This window comes from Monodelphis domestica, chromosome 2 (assembly GCF_027887165.1).
Source record: "Monodelphis domestica isolate mMonDom1 chromosome 2, mMonDom1.pri, whole genome shotgun sequence".
In the NCBI taxonomy this organism is placed as follows: domain Eukaryota; kingdom Metazoa; phylum Chordata; class Mammalia; order Didelphimorphia; family Didelphidae; genus Monodelphis; species Monodelphis domestica.
The window spans coordinates 460,081,813-460,099,590 of record NC_077228.1 but is presented as its reverse complement, the minus strand read 5'-3'; the positions used below and the strand labels follow the sequence as shown (position 1 = coordinate 460,099,590).

The 17,778-nt window shown below is 37.5% G+C and overlaps 1 protein-coding gene across 1 annotated transcript in view; it reads left to right on the top strand.

Moving 5' to 3' along the window:
• Nucleotides 1-13,254, top strand: part of CNN3 (calponin 3) — a 40,276-nt gene extending 27,022 nt beyond the window's left edge. The window contains exons 2-7 of the mRNA XM_007485003.3: nt 3,666-3,787; nt 4,015-4,081; nt 7,670-7,807; nt 8,164-8,280; nt 11,432-11,578; nt 12,115-13,254. Coding sequence (XP_007485065.1) covers nt 3,666-3,787; nt 4,015-4,081; nt 7,670-7,807; nt 8,164-8,280; nt 11,432-11,578; nt 12,115-12,459 — 936 coding nt within the window. The 3' untranslated portion in view covers nt 12,460-13,254. The remainder of the gene's footprint in view (nt 1-3,665; nt 3,788-4,014; nt 4,082-7,669; nt 7,808-8,163; nt 8,281-11,431; nt 11,579-12,114) is intronic.
• The last annotated feature ends 4,524 nt before the right edge of the window (nt 13,255-17,778 follow it).

Here is a 17,778-nt window from a genome sequence, read left to right as displayed (position 1 = left end):
AGGGGAGGTGAGAAAACATTTCAGGCATGAAGAAAGGAAAATAGCTAAGAAATGGTCTAGAATATTAAATATTCAATAATTTCAGTTCAAAGCAGTAATAATGTGACTCATACATTTTTGGAAAAGGAAGCAGAAGACATAATTAATTTTCATAGAAACACAACACATACTACCAGACTTCATCTACAAATTTAATGTTTAACTATTAACATAATCAAGGAGGAAATAGTGAGAAAAGGTAAGAAGGAAGGGGTAATGGCCTCCTATTCAAACTACATCATAAGGTTACAATCATCAAAACAATTTGGTACTGGTAGAATAATAGTTTACAGATGTCAGTGCAACAAACTAAACAAGGGAGACTCAGAAATTATGTCTTTCCATATTAGAATGTGAGCTCATTAAAGGCAGGGACCTTTTTTGTCTTTGTTGTTATTCCCAACATTTAGCACAGTGCCTGGCACAGAGTAATTGCTTAATAGATGCTACTTGCCTTGACAGATAGGTAATCTACAAAGAAATGTGAAAAAGATTAATAATAGCACAGTTAGGACAGTGTGCACACTGATTAGGGTTTCCAAGATATATTAAAATCAATAACCTTTCCTCAGGACATGAATGCTAAATGATATGAACAAACATTTCTCAAAAAGAACTGTAAGATATTCACGACCACATGAAAAAATGTTCCAGATCACAAATAATAAGAGAAATGTAAATCAAAACAACCCTGAGGTTTCACCTCATACTCTGCAGAAAAGAAAAATGACAAAGAATGTTGGAAAGGTTGTATACAGATAGGCACATTAATACATTATTGGTGAAGCTATGAAATGGTACAATCATTTTAGAAAGTAACTTGAAATTATGCAAATAAGTGATTGATATCTCCCTATCCTTGGAACCAGATTTCATTACTGATTTACATCCCAAGGAAGCCAGTTGATAATAAAAAAGTATACATATAATCCCAAAATAGTTATAGCTTTTTATGATAGCTAACAATTGGAAACATAGATTCCCATCAGTTGGGGAGAGCTAAACAAATGGTAGTGCATAAATGTAACTGAACATTATTACTGTGCTATAAGAAATTATGAATGTGATGAATATAGAGAGGAATGGAAGGATCTATATGAACTGATGCTGAGTAAATTTAGCAGAACCCAGGAAATAATATAGTAATTCCAATAATGTAAATGGAGAAAACAATACCACCAGAAAATGTAACAAAATTAAAAGATCAAGTGGGACTCATGAAAAAATACACAAAGATGTCCCCAACCTCCTGCTTGGTGGCAGTGGGAGATCTACAAGTGTTATTCATTATACAAGTTCTTGGACTTTTTCAGCGTATCAGTCAGTTGTATTGATTTTTCTTTTTCTCCAAAAAAGTCTTTGTCATAAGAGAAGACTGTTGGAGAGGAGGCAGAGGGTTACATGAGATGACATATTAAAAGCTAGACCCCAAACTATATAGAGATGATAGATTGGAATTGAACACAGCACCTAAAATAATTTTAAAGAATGTAGTTGGATTCTATGATTTGCTTTGGTATCAAATACTTATTTTGCTTATCTTATTGAGATTATTATTTGATAACTTTTAAGTTGTTATTTGCTGATTATAATACCAGTTTCTTTGGGCAAGAGTAGGAGTCTTCTATGAAAAAAAATCTTGGCCACTTACTCATTTTGCTGAATGGGTAAAAAGAGAATTTTTAGAAGTGGTTTTAGAAAAAAACCACAGAGAATGTAAATGTTTCGTCTGTTAATTTGGCAAATTTATTTTGAAGGTATGAAGTTTATCCTGAATTTTGTGGCAAAATGCTTGATTGATAACTAGTTACCTAGCTCTCTACTTTTACGTTTTCATATTTGTTCCCCACGTGAATTTTGGCTTAAACATTTTTTATTATTCTATATATGTAATTTATAATTTAAAAATATTCAGATGAAGTGTTCATAGGCTACGTACATTGCACAGTCAAAAGAATCTCCAACAAAAAAAATGTTTAGAAACCCTGCCCTAGTTGCTTCTTCATTCTCCAGGTTCTCTTATATTTACTTTGTGTACAGTTCTCTGTAGATGTTTCATTTTTTGTCTTTGTTGTAGTCCCAGAGCCTAGTAGATAGAAGAAATTTATTGTTTCTTGTCTGATTTATTAAGTTGTAGTCTGAAGCCTTCTTTGACTCTACTCATTTTCCCAATTTATCTTTTAAAAGATATGTCTTGTTTTCTCACCAGCCACATCTCTTCCTGAACTTTAGTACTCAACTTTCTTTTTAAAAATTAATTAAGAAAGAATATTTTCTGAAGTTTTCTGAAGCAGAAAGATACAAATTATCTTCTTCTCCTCTCCCAGAGATGATAAGCAATTTGATCTGAATTATACATGTATAATCATGCAAAACATTGTTCCATGTTTTTCATTTTTGTAAGAGAACATTCATGTAAAACCAAAACCCCAAAATAAAAACACAATTAACTAAAGTGAAAAAAGTATGCTTTAATCAGCATTCCAACTCTAATAGTTCTTTCTCTGGCAATAGATAATAATCTTTGTCCTAAGTCCTTCAGAATTGTCCTGGATCATTGTATTGCTGAGAGTAACTAAGTCTTTCACAGTCGATCATCCCACAGTTTTGCTGTTACTGGGTACAATGTTCTCCCAGTTCTGCTCACTTTGCTCTGCATCTCAGTTAGTGAAGGTCTTTCTAGCTCTTTCTGAAATTATCCTGTTCATCATTTCTTATAGCACAATAGTATTCCATCACCATCATATACCACAATTTGTTTAGCTGTTCTCTAATTGATGGATATTCCCTCAATTTCCAGTTCTTTGCCACCACCAAAAGAGCTACTATAAATATTTTTTGTACAAGTCGGTCCTTTTCCCTTTTCTTTTTAATCTCTTTGAGATTCAGACCTAGTAGTGGTATTACAGGATCAAAGGGTATGCACAGTTTTATATCCCTTTTGGCAAAGTTCCAGAATCCAGAATGATTGGATCAGTTCATAACTCCATGTATCATTAGTATCCCCATTTTGCCACATCCCCTCTAATAATTATCACTTTCATTTACTGTCATACTGGTCAATCTGACAAGTTTGTCATTTAATTGTCATTTCCAGTTTTCTTCCTTCCTCAAGCTCCTCCCTATCTATGAGAAGTCATTAAAAAAATTTTTTTTTACTAAAACTCAGTCACTATATCTTCTGAGGAGACCATCCAATTAAATATCTAGAGTAAATCTCCAAATACTAGTTTAAATTTAATGGGTAATAAAAAAAACTGTTGTATAGTGTCACTTGAAGTCTTAATAGTTAAATACTAAACTATTGGGATGAATGTATATACCTCTGTGTGTGTAAAAATAAAATCTTTTGAGCAGTTGTGTTGGCAGCCTATGATTTTATTATCTTATTACCACTCACAAATGAGCTTTCATTTAATTAACCCTCCCAATTCTCTAGGATATGAAAAGTTGGAACACAAGTATAGATGGTATATATATCTCCAAGTACTAGTTTAAATTTAATGGGTGATAAAAAAAAAACAAAAACTGTTGTATAGTATCACCTGAAGTCTTAATAGTTAAATACTAAAATATCTTTCTTGAAGTCCTTAAAATTAAATATTAAAATATCTATCTGTTTACAGATTGCCTCCAAATATGACCACCAGGCAGAGGAAGATCTTCGCAATTGGATAGAAGAAGTTACAGGCTTGAGCATTGGGACAAACTTTCAGCTGGGCTTAAAAGATGGCATCATACTCTGCGAGTAAGTTTGCACCCAGAAGATTTATTCCGGATAATCCAGGCTTGTCTGCTTTCTGAGATTTTTCTTGGTGTGACCTGTCTTTCTGTGCTCCAGCGAGGAACTATTAGATACTTTCAGAACTAGAATCACATACAAATTTTCTTGTAGTTCTTTAAAAGCTGGCATTTATGTTGTGTATAAATTTAGATATGACAATATTTGTCTCAGTATTTTTTTTTCCCTTTCAGACTTATAAACAAGCTACAGCCAGGTTCAGTGAAGAAAGTTAATGAATCTTCATTAAACTGGCCTCAGGTAAGCAGAAAATGCACAGTTCACTTTGAATGATTTCTTTGTTATGGATGTTCGTGAGTTAGGTTTCAGCACAGCCATTTTATCAAAAATTTGAGTAAGCATTTCCTTTTAATAGGATTCTGAATTATTCCTAGACTTTGTGGTTTATAGATCTTCCAAAAACCTGGTTGTCATTTGAAATAAAATGCCTTGAATAAAATCTTGCATTGGGGATAGTTGGTTTATTTATAAGTAAGATGGATTCGGTAAAATGCAGTGGTACATGTGGGTGTGGGGAGTGAATGTGTAGCTGCCAATTACTGCTCCTTTTCCCTGGGTCTCTCTTTTTATGGGTGTAAGAAATTCAGGGAGGAAACATGCCCACCCTTCCCCAGTGCTGGGAGGCACCAGTTCTGTGGTTTGAAGACCTTGGGAGTTGCTTGGGCACTGAGTATTTAAGTGACTTGCCTGGAGTCCCAGAGCAGTCTGGGGCAGAAAGAAATGCGGCTGAGCCCCCCACAGGCCTCCACTGCTCTCAGCCAGCTTTTGGTGTATGGTGCCATGCTTATGTAGTGCCCCTGCACTAACAAGTAGCATTCAGACAGGATTCGAAGTTGCGATGAAGCACATGGTGTTTTGACCTGATAATTTCCAACCTCCAGAAAGGTGCAGGACCTATGTTTGAGTTGGTCGATGGTTTTTTTCCTTCAGTGAGCCCAAATCTGTTTCCCTCAAGTTAACTTTTTCTTTCATGTACTTAAGATTCTTAACCATGACTGAGACCTCCCAGAGACCTTGAGGCAGCTTTATATTAGGATTTCCTTTGTCATCCTGGTTGCTTCGTAGGTGAGCTCTATTTTGCAGATATTCCTTTTAAAGTGCAGAGCTCAAAATTGAACATAGATATGTGATCAACTATATTGGGATGAATGTATATACCTCTGTGTGTGTAAAAATAAAATCTTTTCTTTTGAGCAGTTGTGTTGGCAGCCTATGATTTTATTATCTTATTACCACTCACAAATGAGCTTTCATTTAATTAACCCTCCCAATTCTCTAGGATATGAAAAGTTGGAACACAAGTGTAGATGGTATAGAAGTAATCATGATCTCATTAGGTTAAGCCCATCTGTCCTTCTAGCCCATCAGGCTATTTTTGAGTACTGACATTCTTGGCCAATTTGCAATCCCTTCCAGATCTTTTATATTCATATTTGATGAGTCTATCTAAAATATCTTCTCTGAAACCCAAGTAGAGTAATTTGCCCTCTATCACCAAACACGCTTTTTATGCAGCCTGGAAATCTCAATATTTATTGGTTATTCTTCCACCAAAGTTTTCATTCCTTTGTACTATTTTGTAGATTTTGCCTTCACCATATTGTCCTATTATCCTTCTCACCTTTTAATAAAAATAGCTAGCATTCATATAGTACTTCAGGTTTGCAAAGTGTCTTACAGGAATCATCTTATTCAATCTTCATGGCAATTCTGGATGATAGTTGCCCATTTTACAGATGGGGGAAATAGGCAGAGGTTAAGTGACTTGGGACTTGACAATAAGTGTCTAAAGCTGAATTTGACCTTAAATTTTCCTGCTTCCAGGTACATTGATCTTTCCATTGCACCACTTAGTTGCCTCTACCCCATTTCAGGTCCTCATCTTGACCAATTCTTCCCTTTTCAGTCACAGGCCTCCACCTCTCTTCCAATCTCTTTTATTCAGTGCTCCCAGATTAATTTTACTAAAGCATTATTCCACTCCAGTTCCTACCTGGCTCAGAAACATTCCATAGCTTCCTTCTACCCACAGAATAAAGTCTAAATACAACCCACTCGCTTCTGTTACCTGCACTGCCCTGAACCTGCTTTATTCACCCAAAATATTCTCTTCCTGTTGTCTGCCTCTGTCAGCTTCATCTCTCCTTTGTGAAACTTCCTTGAGATACCAACTAGAAATTGAACTTTTTTCTTTGAATTCTTATAGTTCTTATTCTAAAGGAGATGAACTTGACAGAGCTTCTAAAATTTCCCTTTAATAGCATTTTGATTTGATGCTTTTGTATCTTACATAGTACTTATTGTTATTTGTATGTTCTGTTAGATTAGAAGTCCTTGCCTTAGAACTTGCTTAGAACTTAGAATATTAGCTCAGTGGATTGAGACAGGCCTAGAGAGGGAGGGGAGGTTCAAATCTGGCCTCAGACACTTCCCAGCTGTGTGACCCTGGGCAAGTCACTTGACCCCTATTATTTCAACTCAACAAGCATTTATTTAGCACCTACTGTGTGCCCTGCACTGTGCTAAGTGCTGGTTATACCAAAGAAAGGCAAAAGACAGCCTCTCCTCTTGAGGATCTCAGTCTAATGGGAGATACAACATGCATTTTCCTACAGAATAAATTGGAGATAGCCAGTAGAGGGAAAGCACTAGCTTTCAGGAGGCTCAGGAAAGACTTCCTGCAGATGAGGGGATGTTAGCTAGGACTTCAGGGAGGCAGGGGACGGACGAGGAGAAAGAGGGACAGCCAGGCAGTGTCTGGTGGATGGGCAGTGAGGTCAGATTACAAAGGCCTGGATCCTAGAGGATTTTAAAATATTAGATTCTGGTGGTGAAAGGGAGTGACAGGAGTTGATTGAAAACAGAGTGTGGACTAGAGTGGGGAAAGACTTGAGGCAGGGAGATGTCCCCTGAAAGGATCTTCTACTCAGGTGAGTAGATACCAAGGTGTGCACTCAATGGCAGCAGTGTCAGAGGAGAGAAGGGGGCATAGATGAAAGATGTGGCCAAGGGGAAGTCAAGAGCACATGACAACAAGTTAGATGTGGGCAGCGAGAGGGTAGCGTTGGCCCTGACACTTAGACTGGTGGTGATGCCTTTAAATAGCTTAAGACATCCAGTTTGCGATGTTCAGTAGGCATTGAACATTCAAGTCTGGATGTTAGGAGGAATGTTAGAGCTGGATAAATCTGACAGTCATCAGCACAGATAGAGATAATTAAAGTTGGAGATCATAAAAGAAGAGGACCCAATATGATGGGGGGGGGGGGGTACTTGCAGTTAATGTCAGTAGCTTTAAGATGAGGGATGAATTGGGTAGAAATTTTAATGATATAATATAGTTCAGAAAAATAAGAGCATTCTAATTATTTTATTAAAGATTTAGGTTATTCTTTGTCAAAATGATGTGTAAGTATCTTTGAAGATTTTTTGTATAAAACCTATCTGATTTCCTCCTTCCCCTCTATAGCAGAGTTTCTTAACAGTTTTTTAAGTCATGGACTCCTTTGGCAATCTAAAGCCTAAAGACTCCCTTCTCAAAGTACTGTTTTTGAATGCATAATATACGTAGAATTACAAAGGAAGCAAAGTAGGTTGAAATATAGCTATCAAAATATTGAAAAAGGAAACCTTAAAAGTTCATAGACTCCAATTCAGAACACCTTCCCTAGAGTAAATTATTTAGTAACTACCCTATGAAGGAAGATGTCCTTTTCTAAACAGTAACTAAATTGATTTAAAAAAAATTTTTTTTTTACTAATACCTAGGCCTTAAGCACCAGACTGTTTAGTTCCAGAATTTTAATTTGACCATCTTTCCTTTTTTAGTTGGAGAACATTGGTAACTTTATTAAAGCCATTCAAGCTTATGGTATGAAGCCACATGACATCTTTGAAGCAAATGATCTCTTTGAAAATGGAAACATGACCCAAGTTCAGACTACATTGGTAGCTTTAGCAGGTCTGGTATGTATATATTTTTTAACTAAAATAAAACCAATTGTTGATGAGAGACTATTACATTGAAGGTTTGGGGAAATTAACTTTCAGCAGAAAAATATACCATAAGTGACTTCACTGAAAGCGAGATATACAAAGAAATATTATAATATTAGCATGACTTGATTTGAGAATTTGTCCCCTATTTCAAAAATCGGGTAAAATGTCCTGATGTTTACCTTTTAAAGAAACTTAGACAAACATTTTGGTATTTTGGTTCCTTCTTCCAGGCATAATTTTTTTCCCTCTTTCATTATAAGATTCTGATGGTAAATTCATGGTTTAAATGGTCATCCTGAAATACATTTTTATACTATATCTAGGCTAAAACAAAAGGATTCCATACGACAATTGACATTGGTGTCAAATATGCAGAAAAGCAAGCAAGGCGTTTTGATGAAGGAAAACTAAAAGCTGGACAAAGTGTGATTGGCCTGCAGGCAAGTAACACATGCTATTTTTATATATGCTCCCTAAAAATATTTTTGTTTTCTTTCTACAAAATAACCATGCATTAAGTTTTTATAAATTGTCTGATCTGCTATAAGGAGGTAAATATGTTAGTTGTCTTTCTGTTCAAATTTCCATAACAACTAAGCTAACTGGGGAGGAGAGGGGACAGGAAGATAGCCATTAAAAAGGCTATATAATGGTATAAATTATATAGCTCTTAAGTATTGTCCAGTGAGGTACGACATTTAAAAGGTAGTATTTAACTGAAAATCAAACTTAAGGAATTGGAATGGTAATGGGATACATTTTGACTTGTCTAATCCTCTTTCCTCAAAGAAAAGTACTTAAAATATTTTTGTTAATCAAAACTTGTTTTTATTTTAAGGAAATTGATTTTGCAGAATTTTAAGCTCATGCAAATGACAAAAATGAATTCTTTAAAAAATGTGGATGTTTTAGCATAAGACTTAAATATATATAAAACTTAAGTGGTTAAATGTGGATGTTGCAGCTTTGCTGTATTTAGACATTGGGGATATCCATGCAAATGGGAACCAAGTCAAAGAAACCTGGGGAAAATTCCTTTTGGCACATAGTTTTTGTAATTATATAAATGTGTGTTTTGAAAGTTGAGGATTTCCTATCATGCAGTGGAACCAAAGAAATACTGCTTGTGGACCTCAAAAGAACTGGAAAGTGTTAGCTTATGTTTTAGGTGACATATTATATATGAAAGCAGATACCATTTTCTAAGGTCATGGTAAACTTGTGAATGCCTTATGTAAGAGTTAAAAAATTAAAGTTGGACTAAATATATAAGAATGTGGTTGCTGAAATTAATATATCTCAAGTCAAATGACTTTAGTAGTAGTATTATTTATTTATAAAATAGAGGTAAAGAGTAAGGTAGAGAAATGAGAAAGAGGATAGAGTAAGAAATCAAGTTTAATGAGATCTGCTCTGGTACCTGGCTTTGCTCCGCAGGGCTCCAAAAGCCCAGCCAGAGGGCTGAGAGGTAAATTAGGTATCTATCACCCACGCAATCTCTGAAAGAGAGGTCTATCTGATGTTAATTTTTCCAGAAGTCAGGAAAGGAAGGTCAGCTTTTTCTACTCACCCATCCAAAGTAAAGATCAGTCTCACCAAATGATCTTCCACCAACCTTCACAACCTAAAAAGAACTCCAACCACCACTTTGAAAAACTTCCTGCAAAAAAAAAAACTCCGTCTCACAGGAAGTTGTAACTACTTTTAAAGACCTTTTTGCATCACTTCCTGTGCCTTCCTCCACTTTATGTGAACCAATTATAGATTATAAATTTTCTTAGGACTGCCTAGGGGCAGTCAGTCATTTCTGAGTTGTCACCCACTTTAGCATGGACCTCCCCTCACTTAAGCATAAAACGGGGGCGTGTACACTTCTGGTGATTAAAACTAAAAATGGGTAGGGGAGAGTTAATCCCATCTTCACACTTATCAACATCAATAAAAAGAAGAACATTTATTCCTTTGTGATTTTGCTTTTGCCAAAGGCATTGTTAAAAAAAAGGTAATTTGTGCTTTTACTTGTTCGTGATATTTGGATGGTCAGACTTGCCTTGATAATCTAGATTGCTGCATATGTTAGTCCACAAAGTCATTTTAGTATATATAGGACCAGGCTGAAAAGAATTGGTGGGGTGAGGAAGAGAATAAAAGCCTGGAGACCTAAAACGGGTCTAATAATTTAATCTAAATCCTCAGTTTTAAAATGTCCTTAGAAAGGTGGGCCAAATATTAAAATTGTGTGGTTCTTCACAGGGATGCATTCTTATAGTAGTCTTAGGGATATTTGGGACCAGAACCATACTTAGAGCCATCTACAGCCTTACTCTGACCCAACTTTGTTTTATTGCTGTGATTTTTTGAGAACATTCTGGAGTCATCAGGAACTGATAGCCAGGAAAGCCATCAAGGACTCAAAAATGAATGGTAGAAGGCTGAGGCTAGATCTTTATAGCCCTGTTTGTTATTGTTCACAGGGTCAGCAATGGGATTTGGATCCTACTCTACTGATTGTCTATATCCTATCAGCGTTTTCTTTTTTTGTGCTTCCCCCTCCCCCAAAGTAACTCCAGAGCTGGGAAAAACATTGGTACATTTTTACTTTATCCTGTAGAGAACCTTGTCAGTTGTTAGTTACTACAGTACAAATCCCTCCAACTTGTTGGCATTCTTAGTAAGAAGAGTGAGCACTTTGCTAACACTTACATATATCAGCAATTCTTCAATTTTTTTCCTACCCCCCAAAAGCTCCAACTGTGCATAGTGCCCTAACACTTAGGTAAATACAAGTGATTCCTCACAAAACAGGGGAAACATTGTGGAGGGAAGTTGTGCTTTGGTTTAAATGTTATAACAATCTATGTTGGTAAGGACATAGTTGGTGTTTTCTTCTCCCTTTATGTGTAAAGTCTTATAGCAGTAGATAATCTGGCTTGAGAGTCCTTGGGAGCAGCTAGGTAGCTTGTGGATAGAGATTCAGGCCTGAAGATGGGAGGTCCTGGGTCCAGTGTGGTCTCAGATCCCTGGGCCAGACACTTAACTCCTAATGCCTAGCTTTTACTCCTCTTCTGCCTTGAATTGCTACTTAATCTTGATTCTAAGATGGAAGGGGAAGGGAGGGTTTTTTGTATTTTTTTTAAGACGGGGAGAGAGAGCGCATCCTGGATAGAAAAGTCAAATTTTTTTTTAATTTGCCTACCCTTTTTATAGACTATCATTTTAATTCTTTCTGAAGTTTGAAAAATGAAATAATGGAACTCTTCAATATTCTTCCATTTTAAAGTGTTGAATGTCATTAAAGCAAAATTCAGATTAATTTTTTGTTTTGTAGGATTCTGTGATCCTTGAGATAATTAAAGAAACTCTAGCATTATAAAACCAGGCTTGGTGTTGTTTTTCAAAACAATATGGTCTTAAAGACTAATCTGTTAGCCCAGGGATATATAGTCTTTCTATGAGACTGGAATTAGAATCATATTTCACTTCTAATAATATAATTCTTAAAAGCATGTCTTCTAAATTTGAGGCCTATTTTTCACAGTTGTAACTATATAGATTGCCCTCCCCACCCCCCACCCCCAATTTTCTTAAAAGATGGGAACCAACAAATGTGCCAGCCAGGCAGGAATGACTGCTTATGGGACTAGGAGGCATCTTTATGATCCCAAAATGCAAACTGACAAGCCTTTTGACCAGACAACAATTAGTCTGCAGATGGGCACTAACAAAGGAGCCAGTCAGGTAAGTGCTTCTTTGGATTTTTTGTGATGATAATTTTAAGATGGACTGTGTCATATGAACAAGGTGGAAATGCTGCCTCTGTTATAAAAACCTGATCTTCAGAATAAAATGCAATTCCTTTTGAAAACAGGAAGTCTGTGGTGGAGAAAAAGATAAGCTTCTTAAAAATCCTGTGCTTAAAATTCCTTGGTAGGATTATTGTAATTTTAAGGAATGTATTCTATCTAGGGTATATAACAGTGCTATGCACAGAGACATGCAAGTCTTCCTAAGGCATAGGTATTTGTTATCAGAGGATGTGCTACTTAAGTCACCAAGTATTTGTGGGGTCCATATTGTTTATAGAATGAGTAACATCAGATTTAGACATCGATGCTGTTAGCATACCTAGTAACTGATCCAGTTCAGGCTGACTTATTTCAATCAGAACATTTTAACCAGAGTACATTTTGCTCAGAGAATCCCAAACTCGCTCAAAGGTGTTTATCTCGGATGCTGTTCTGATTAGTTTTTCCTATTCCGATTTCATATGCTAGGCTGGAATGTTAGCACCCGGTACCAGAAGAGACATCTATGATCAGAAGCTAACATTACAGCCAGTGGACAACTCAACGATTTCGCTACAGATGGGTACCAACAAAGTTGCTTCTCAGAAAGGAATGAGTGTCTATGGGCTTGGACGACAAGTCTATGATCCCAAATATTGTGCTGCACCAACAGAACCTGTAATACATAACGGAAGCCAAGGAACAGGAACAAATGGGTCTGAAATCAGTGATAGTGATTATCAGGCAGAATATCCAGATGACTATCATGTAGAGTACCAAGATGACTATCCAAGAGATTGTGAATATTATAGTGACCAGGCCAATGATGATTAGATTTGCACAGAAAAAGCTCAGTATTAGTCCATTGTTTTATTCAGTGAAAACCAAGCTAGCCTTGTGTAATTTTTATCTTGTCTTCCTAAAACACTATTATGCTTATTGTACCTAAAAGAAATATTGCCTTACATACATTCCTTTTTCCTTTCTCTGCCTCTTCCCTAAATAGATGCCTTTTAGTGCTGTAACAATTATATTCTACAGCATAACCAATAATTCGCATATGAAGTAAAAAGGAATACTGTGAAAGGAGAGTTCTCTTGTACAGCCAGTTCTTTTCTTAAAGATCTATGCATTTTTACAATCTTCTACTTCAACTGGTATTTTACAAAGGACCACAGGAAACTTTCTTTTTTCTTTTTTTTACAGTTTAGTCCTGTCTGGTTTCTACATGGAAGACTGAAACTTTCATGCTTATTGTTAAATGTGTTTTTTGCCAACTAAATCTGAGATGCAGCATTTTAGAGATTTAAATATCATTGTTTCTACAGTATTGTTTGCTAATTTTAAAATAAAGTCATGATCAATGTGCATTTGTGATTAAATGTGTATTCATTCTAATCCCTAAGCTGACCAAACACTTAAGGAGTAGTGTTACTAAAGGAGCTTGTACAAAGTGAGCCTGCAGAAGTTTTAGGTTTGGACAGTGAGTGCATTTACTCTTCCTGTTTGTGCCAATGTATCAATGTAGAGTTGTTGCTTTGTTTTCTTCAGCTGTATTTATTGCTGCATTTCTCAGCATAAACTGATCTCATTGTATTTTTTATAAATAAATATTTTTTTTGAACACTTTATATGAACCAAAGGCTGGTCATTTTCTAGTTACTTTCTAGTACAGATAAAATAATAATGATGTCATTCAGCCCAGAATAATTACTTTTCTAAACCTTGAAGTTTTTCACATGCCACTCCATTCATATTTAGCAGAAAAGCCTCATTTTGACTATTGAAGTGACATCTACAAAATCAAATTTTTCACTTAAACACATTCAACAATATCCATGAATGAGAAGCATGTCAGTCATTTATTTGCTCAGTGTCCCAGATTGGAGCACATATTCCTGGTGGGTGAAATTCTTTGATGTGGTTCATTTTTCAAAATATTAATGCTATTTGTTTTTTATGTCCCCCTCCCCCCAACTGATTTGTGAACATTGTTGTTCTACTCATCCTACAAGCCTTTGTTTGTAACAAACTTCAAAAAAACCAAACCTTTTTTTAACAAAAATATTTTCTCTTTCCATGTGGGGTGGGAGGGACAAAAACTTCATAAGCAAACAAATCTGCCGTGTCAACCAGAACAGATCCCCATCTCATCCATTTTCCAAGTCTTTTCCCTGTTATGGTAGAAATTACAGGAATATAAATGAATTTAAGTGTAGTAAAAGTTGGTTTGGAGAGGCTAGCATGACTGCATGCTAGGAACCTTAGAGGAGATTCTGAAATGTGGGAAGAGAGATTTTGAAGGAGCAACGACCAACAGTGCTCTTCCTGTCTTGGATCTGAGAGAGGAAGGAACTGATCTCTGCCGAGCCTGTTTTCTACCAGCCTGTGAGTGAGAGGAGGGAAACCTTTTCATTTCTTTGGGAGTGCCTTTCCTCACCTGAGGAAACCATCCTGAAGAAGATCCTACAGACTCTCAACCCTGACAAAAAGACATCGAGGTCCAGAGGCAGTTGTTGGTGTGAGGGCTGAGGGTCAACTTCAGACCCAGCCTAGCTGGGTTGAACTCCAACATCCTGAGTTGATCCTTTTCATCCTGAAACCTGCCTCATCCTGATAAACCAACAAAGGGAGGATTTATAGTGTCAGGAAGAATAGAGAGGGCTTTTTGGGTTATCAACCAGAAGCAGAGGAAGGGTTTGTAGGGAGCCTCAAGAAATAGAAGCATCCACCTTGAGGTGGCTTTAGAGCAAAGTGGGAAGTGAGAGGGTTAGTGATTAGGACATCCTCAATCCTCCCTCCCTCTTATTTACCAATAAACCTGTTAGTTTTTACAACTGCTAGGAAGACTTAGTTGTGGCTGTTCCAGTAGAGTAAAGCACAGACTATAAAACAGTAAAACTGCACTAAAAGGGGACTGAGATATCATCCACATACCTCAGTGACCCACTATTTCAACCCTTTTTTTCAAAATTTTTTCAAATTTCAAATAAGGTACATATTGTGATATATACACCTTAGTCCCCCTTCCGACTGGCCTCTCCAGGAAACGGATGGAGACAATTCTCTTCCCTTTTGGGCCAGCCTCCCCTTGAGTTCTGTAGGGTATAATGGGTTTTCCTGATTCACTTGTTAATTATTAGACCCATGCTGTGGACACCGAAAGCAAACCGCTAGGTATACTTGAGTGGATGTTGGTAAGCCAAGGCTCAAGCAGCTGGGAGAATGCCCGCTTCACCTTCATGTAGGTGCTGGAGCTGGCCCTTGGAGGAAGCGAGAGTCTTGGGATGTGAAAGTGGAGAAGCAGGGGGAGGCATGGGACAATGAACCCTGGGGGTGGAATCTTGTGTGCAAAATGGTAGACACGTCATGCAATGCCGTCAGCAAGTGTAAAGACAATTTTATAGTTGCGACTTAAAAATCTAAATTAATTATTGGTCCCAGAATTCCCTATAATCCCACCTGAGTCTCCATGTAGGCGAGATCACAATGGGTACTTAACTGGCAGTAACGTCTCCCACGTCTTCTTCCATTGCAATGATGTAGCAAGTGTATCAAGTAAACTAAGCGGGGGATTTTGAATGGGCTAATCGGTCACGGGCACGTGGTTTTAATTTTGTATCCTTGATTGCTAATACTCCTTAATAAACCTCATAAAATATGTTTTTATTACCGATATTAATTTTTACACAAGTAAGATAAAGCCTGGCTGGGAAGGGCTTTAAATGCCAAGAGAAGTTCATCTTTGAAACCCTAAAAGCCCCCTCTGTAGCTCTCGGCACAGCTTGGGTGAGGGTGGATTTGGAGTAGGGGTAGATGGGAGGCAGGACAGCAGCAAAAAGACATCTGCAGTCGTCTGAGAGAGGGTGGGTATAGAGGAAAGAGGACACCAGGGCCACAGAGAGAGAATTGATGGGGGTGTGGGGGGGTTGGGGATCCTGAACAACCGAGGATTCCACAGAGGCGATGAAACGGGGGGACTAGAAAGATGGGGCAGCCCAAAGAGAATACAAAGAAGGTGGGACAGGGTACGAGTTAACAAAAGCTTGGTCTTTGTGGAGCATGGATGGGAGGTAAGATGAATTTTTGGTTTAAAAAAAAAAAGAAAGAAAGAAACTTCTGCAAAGTTTTACCCAGGGAAGGGTGAGTTCAAGAGAACTGGACAAACACTGAATTTTAGTTATTTAAACATGTTCTCAGAAAGAAAAGCCTCGTCTTAAAGGTGGACTTGTACGTTGCAGTTCCATTTTTAGACATTTCTATTGGAGCTGGTGCTCAGATTACTCGTCTTGGAAGGATATAAAGTTCACCTCTTTGTTGCTACAGGTAGACTTATCCAAGTTAAGTGATGCCTATTTATCCAGATGACTGACAACCCCAGTGGCTAAAGGACCACCTATGAAGGCAGGAATCGAACATTTACTAAATGCCTACTATGTGCCAGGCATTGTGCAGGGGATAACAGAGGAAGGAGTGATTTGAGGAAGGGGAACCAATTAGGCTGATGATGAGACCTTAATCTAAAACGGTAGACATGTGGAGAAAAAAGGGTTTTAAGAGATGTTGTGGAGGGAGAAACAACAAAATGTGGCAACTAACTGGATATGTGGAGTGAAGAAACATGAGTTCAGTTAATTGTAAGTATGTAGTCATTTTTAGTCATGTCCCTTTTAGGGTTTTCTTGGCAAAGAATGGAGTGTTTTACACGATTTCCTTCTCAGTTCATCTTGGAGACAAAGAAACAAGCCAATGGGCTTAAGTGATTTGTCCAGGGTCACAGCTAGTGTCTGAGGCTGGATTTGAACTTGGGATCTTCCCGATGCCAGGCCTGGCATTCTATCCATTGTACCACCTTCCTCCACAGAGAGACTAAAAAATGGTGCGTTTGACAGAATTTTAGACAAATGAGAGAGGGAGTAGGTTTTGGGGAAAAAATAGTAAATTCAGTCTGAATTTGAGATGTTTCAGGAACATCCACTTTGGGATTGACGCTCAGGGGTGACAGTGGGACCAAGTATAGGTCGATGAGTCATCTGCATAGGGATAACTTGAGTTTTTATAGTTGCTGAGGTCACTATGAAGAAAGAGACAGGACAGAGGCTTGGGTAGTACCCACAGGTAGGACTGTGACATGAATGATAAATCAGCAAACAAGGCTGACAAGCTTTCAGAAAGAAAACCAGGAATGAGGAGTGTCAAAATCCTATTCAAGGAAGGATGACCTGGGCAAGTCACTTGACCCCCATTGCCTAGCCCTTAGCACTCTTCTGCCTTGGAACCAACACACAGTATTGATTCTAAGATGGAAGGTCAGGGAGAAAGAAAGAAAGGAAAGAAGGAAGGAAGGGACGAAAGAAAGAAGGAAGGAAGAAAGGAAGGGATAAAAGGAAGGAAGGAAGATAATAATGTCAAATGCCATAGACTGATCAAAGAGGAAGAACACAGAAAAGACTAGCAGTAATGGCAATGATTAGGTCACTGGGAACTGTGGAGCAAGTAGTTTCCATTGAGTTATGGAAGTCAGATTGCAAAGGGTGGAGAAGTGAGTGAATGAAAGGAAATTCCTAGGAATTTGGTCAAGGAAGAGCCAGGTCCATTTGAGTACGATGGGAAGGTCACGTGAAGATTTTTTTTTTAAGGATCTGGATGGTTGTTTTCATTTATTCCATTTCATACCCCATTTGGGTTTTCTTGGCAAAGATACTGGAGTAGATTGCCATTTCCTCAAGCTCATTTTACAGATGAGAAACTGAGGCATACGTGAAGATTTTTTTTAAGGATCAGGATGGTGGTTTTCATTTATTCCATTTCATACCCCATTTGGGTTTTCTTGGCAAAGATACTGGAGAAGATTGCCATTTCCTCAAGCTCATTTTACAGATGAGAAACGGAGGCATACAGGGATGCTTAGGGTCACACAGTCAGTGAGTGTCTGAGGCTGGATTCCAGCTTGGGTCGTCCTGACTCCAGGGTCATTACTCTATCCACCATGCCATCAAGAATGATTTCTCTCTGCCCTGGATTGCTTCCTTCCATAATATCATGCAAGAGTTGTTGGCCAGAGAAAAGTAAATCTAGGTTTAAATGAGATGCCATCAGAGAATTTATGTTGGTTCAATTAGTTAAGCAGCAATTCGACAAACATTCATTCAT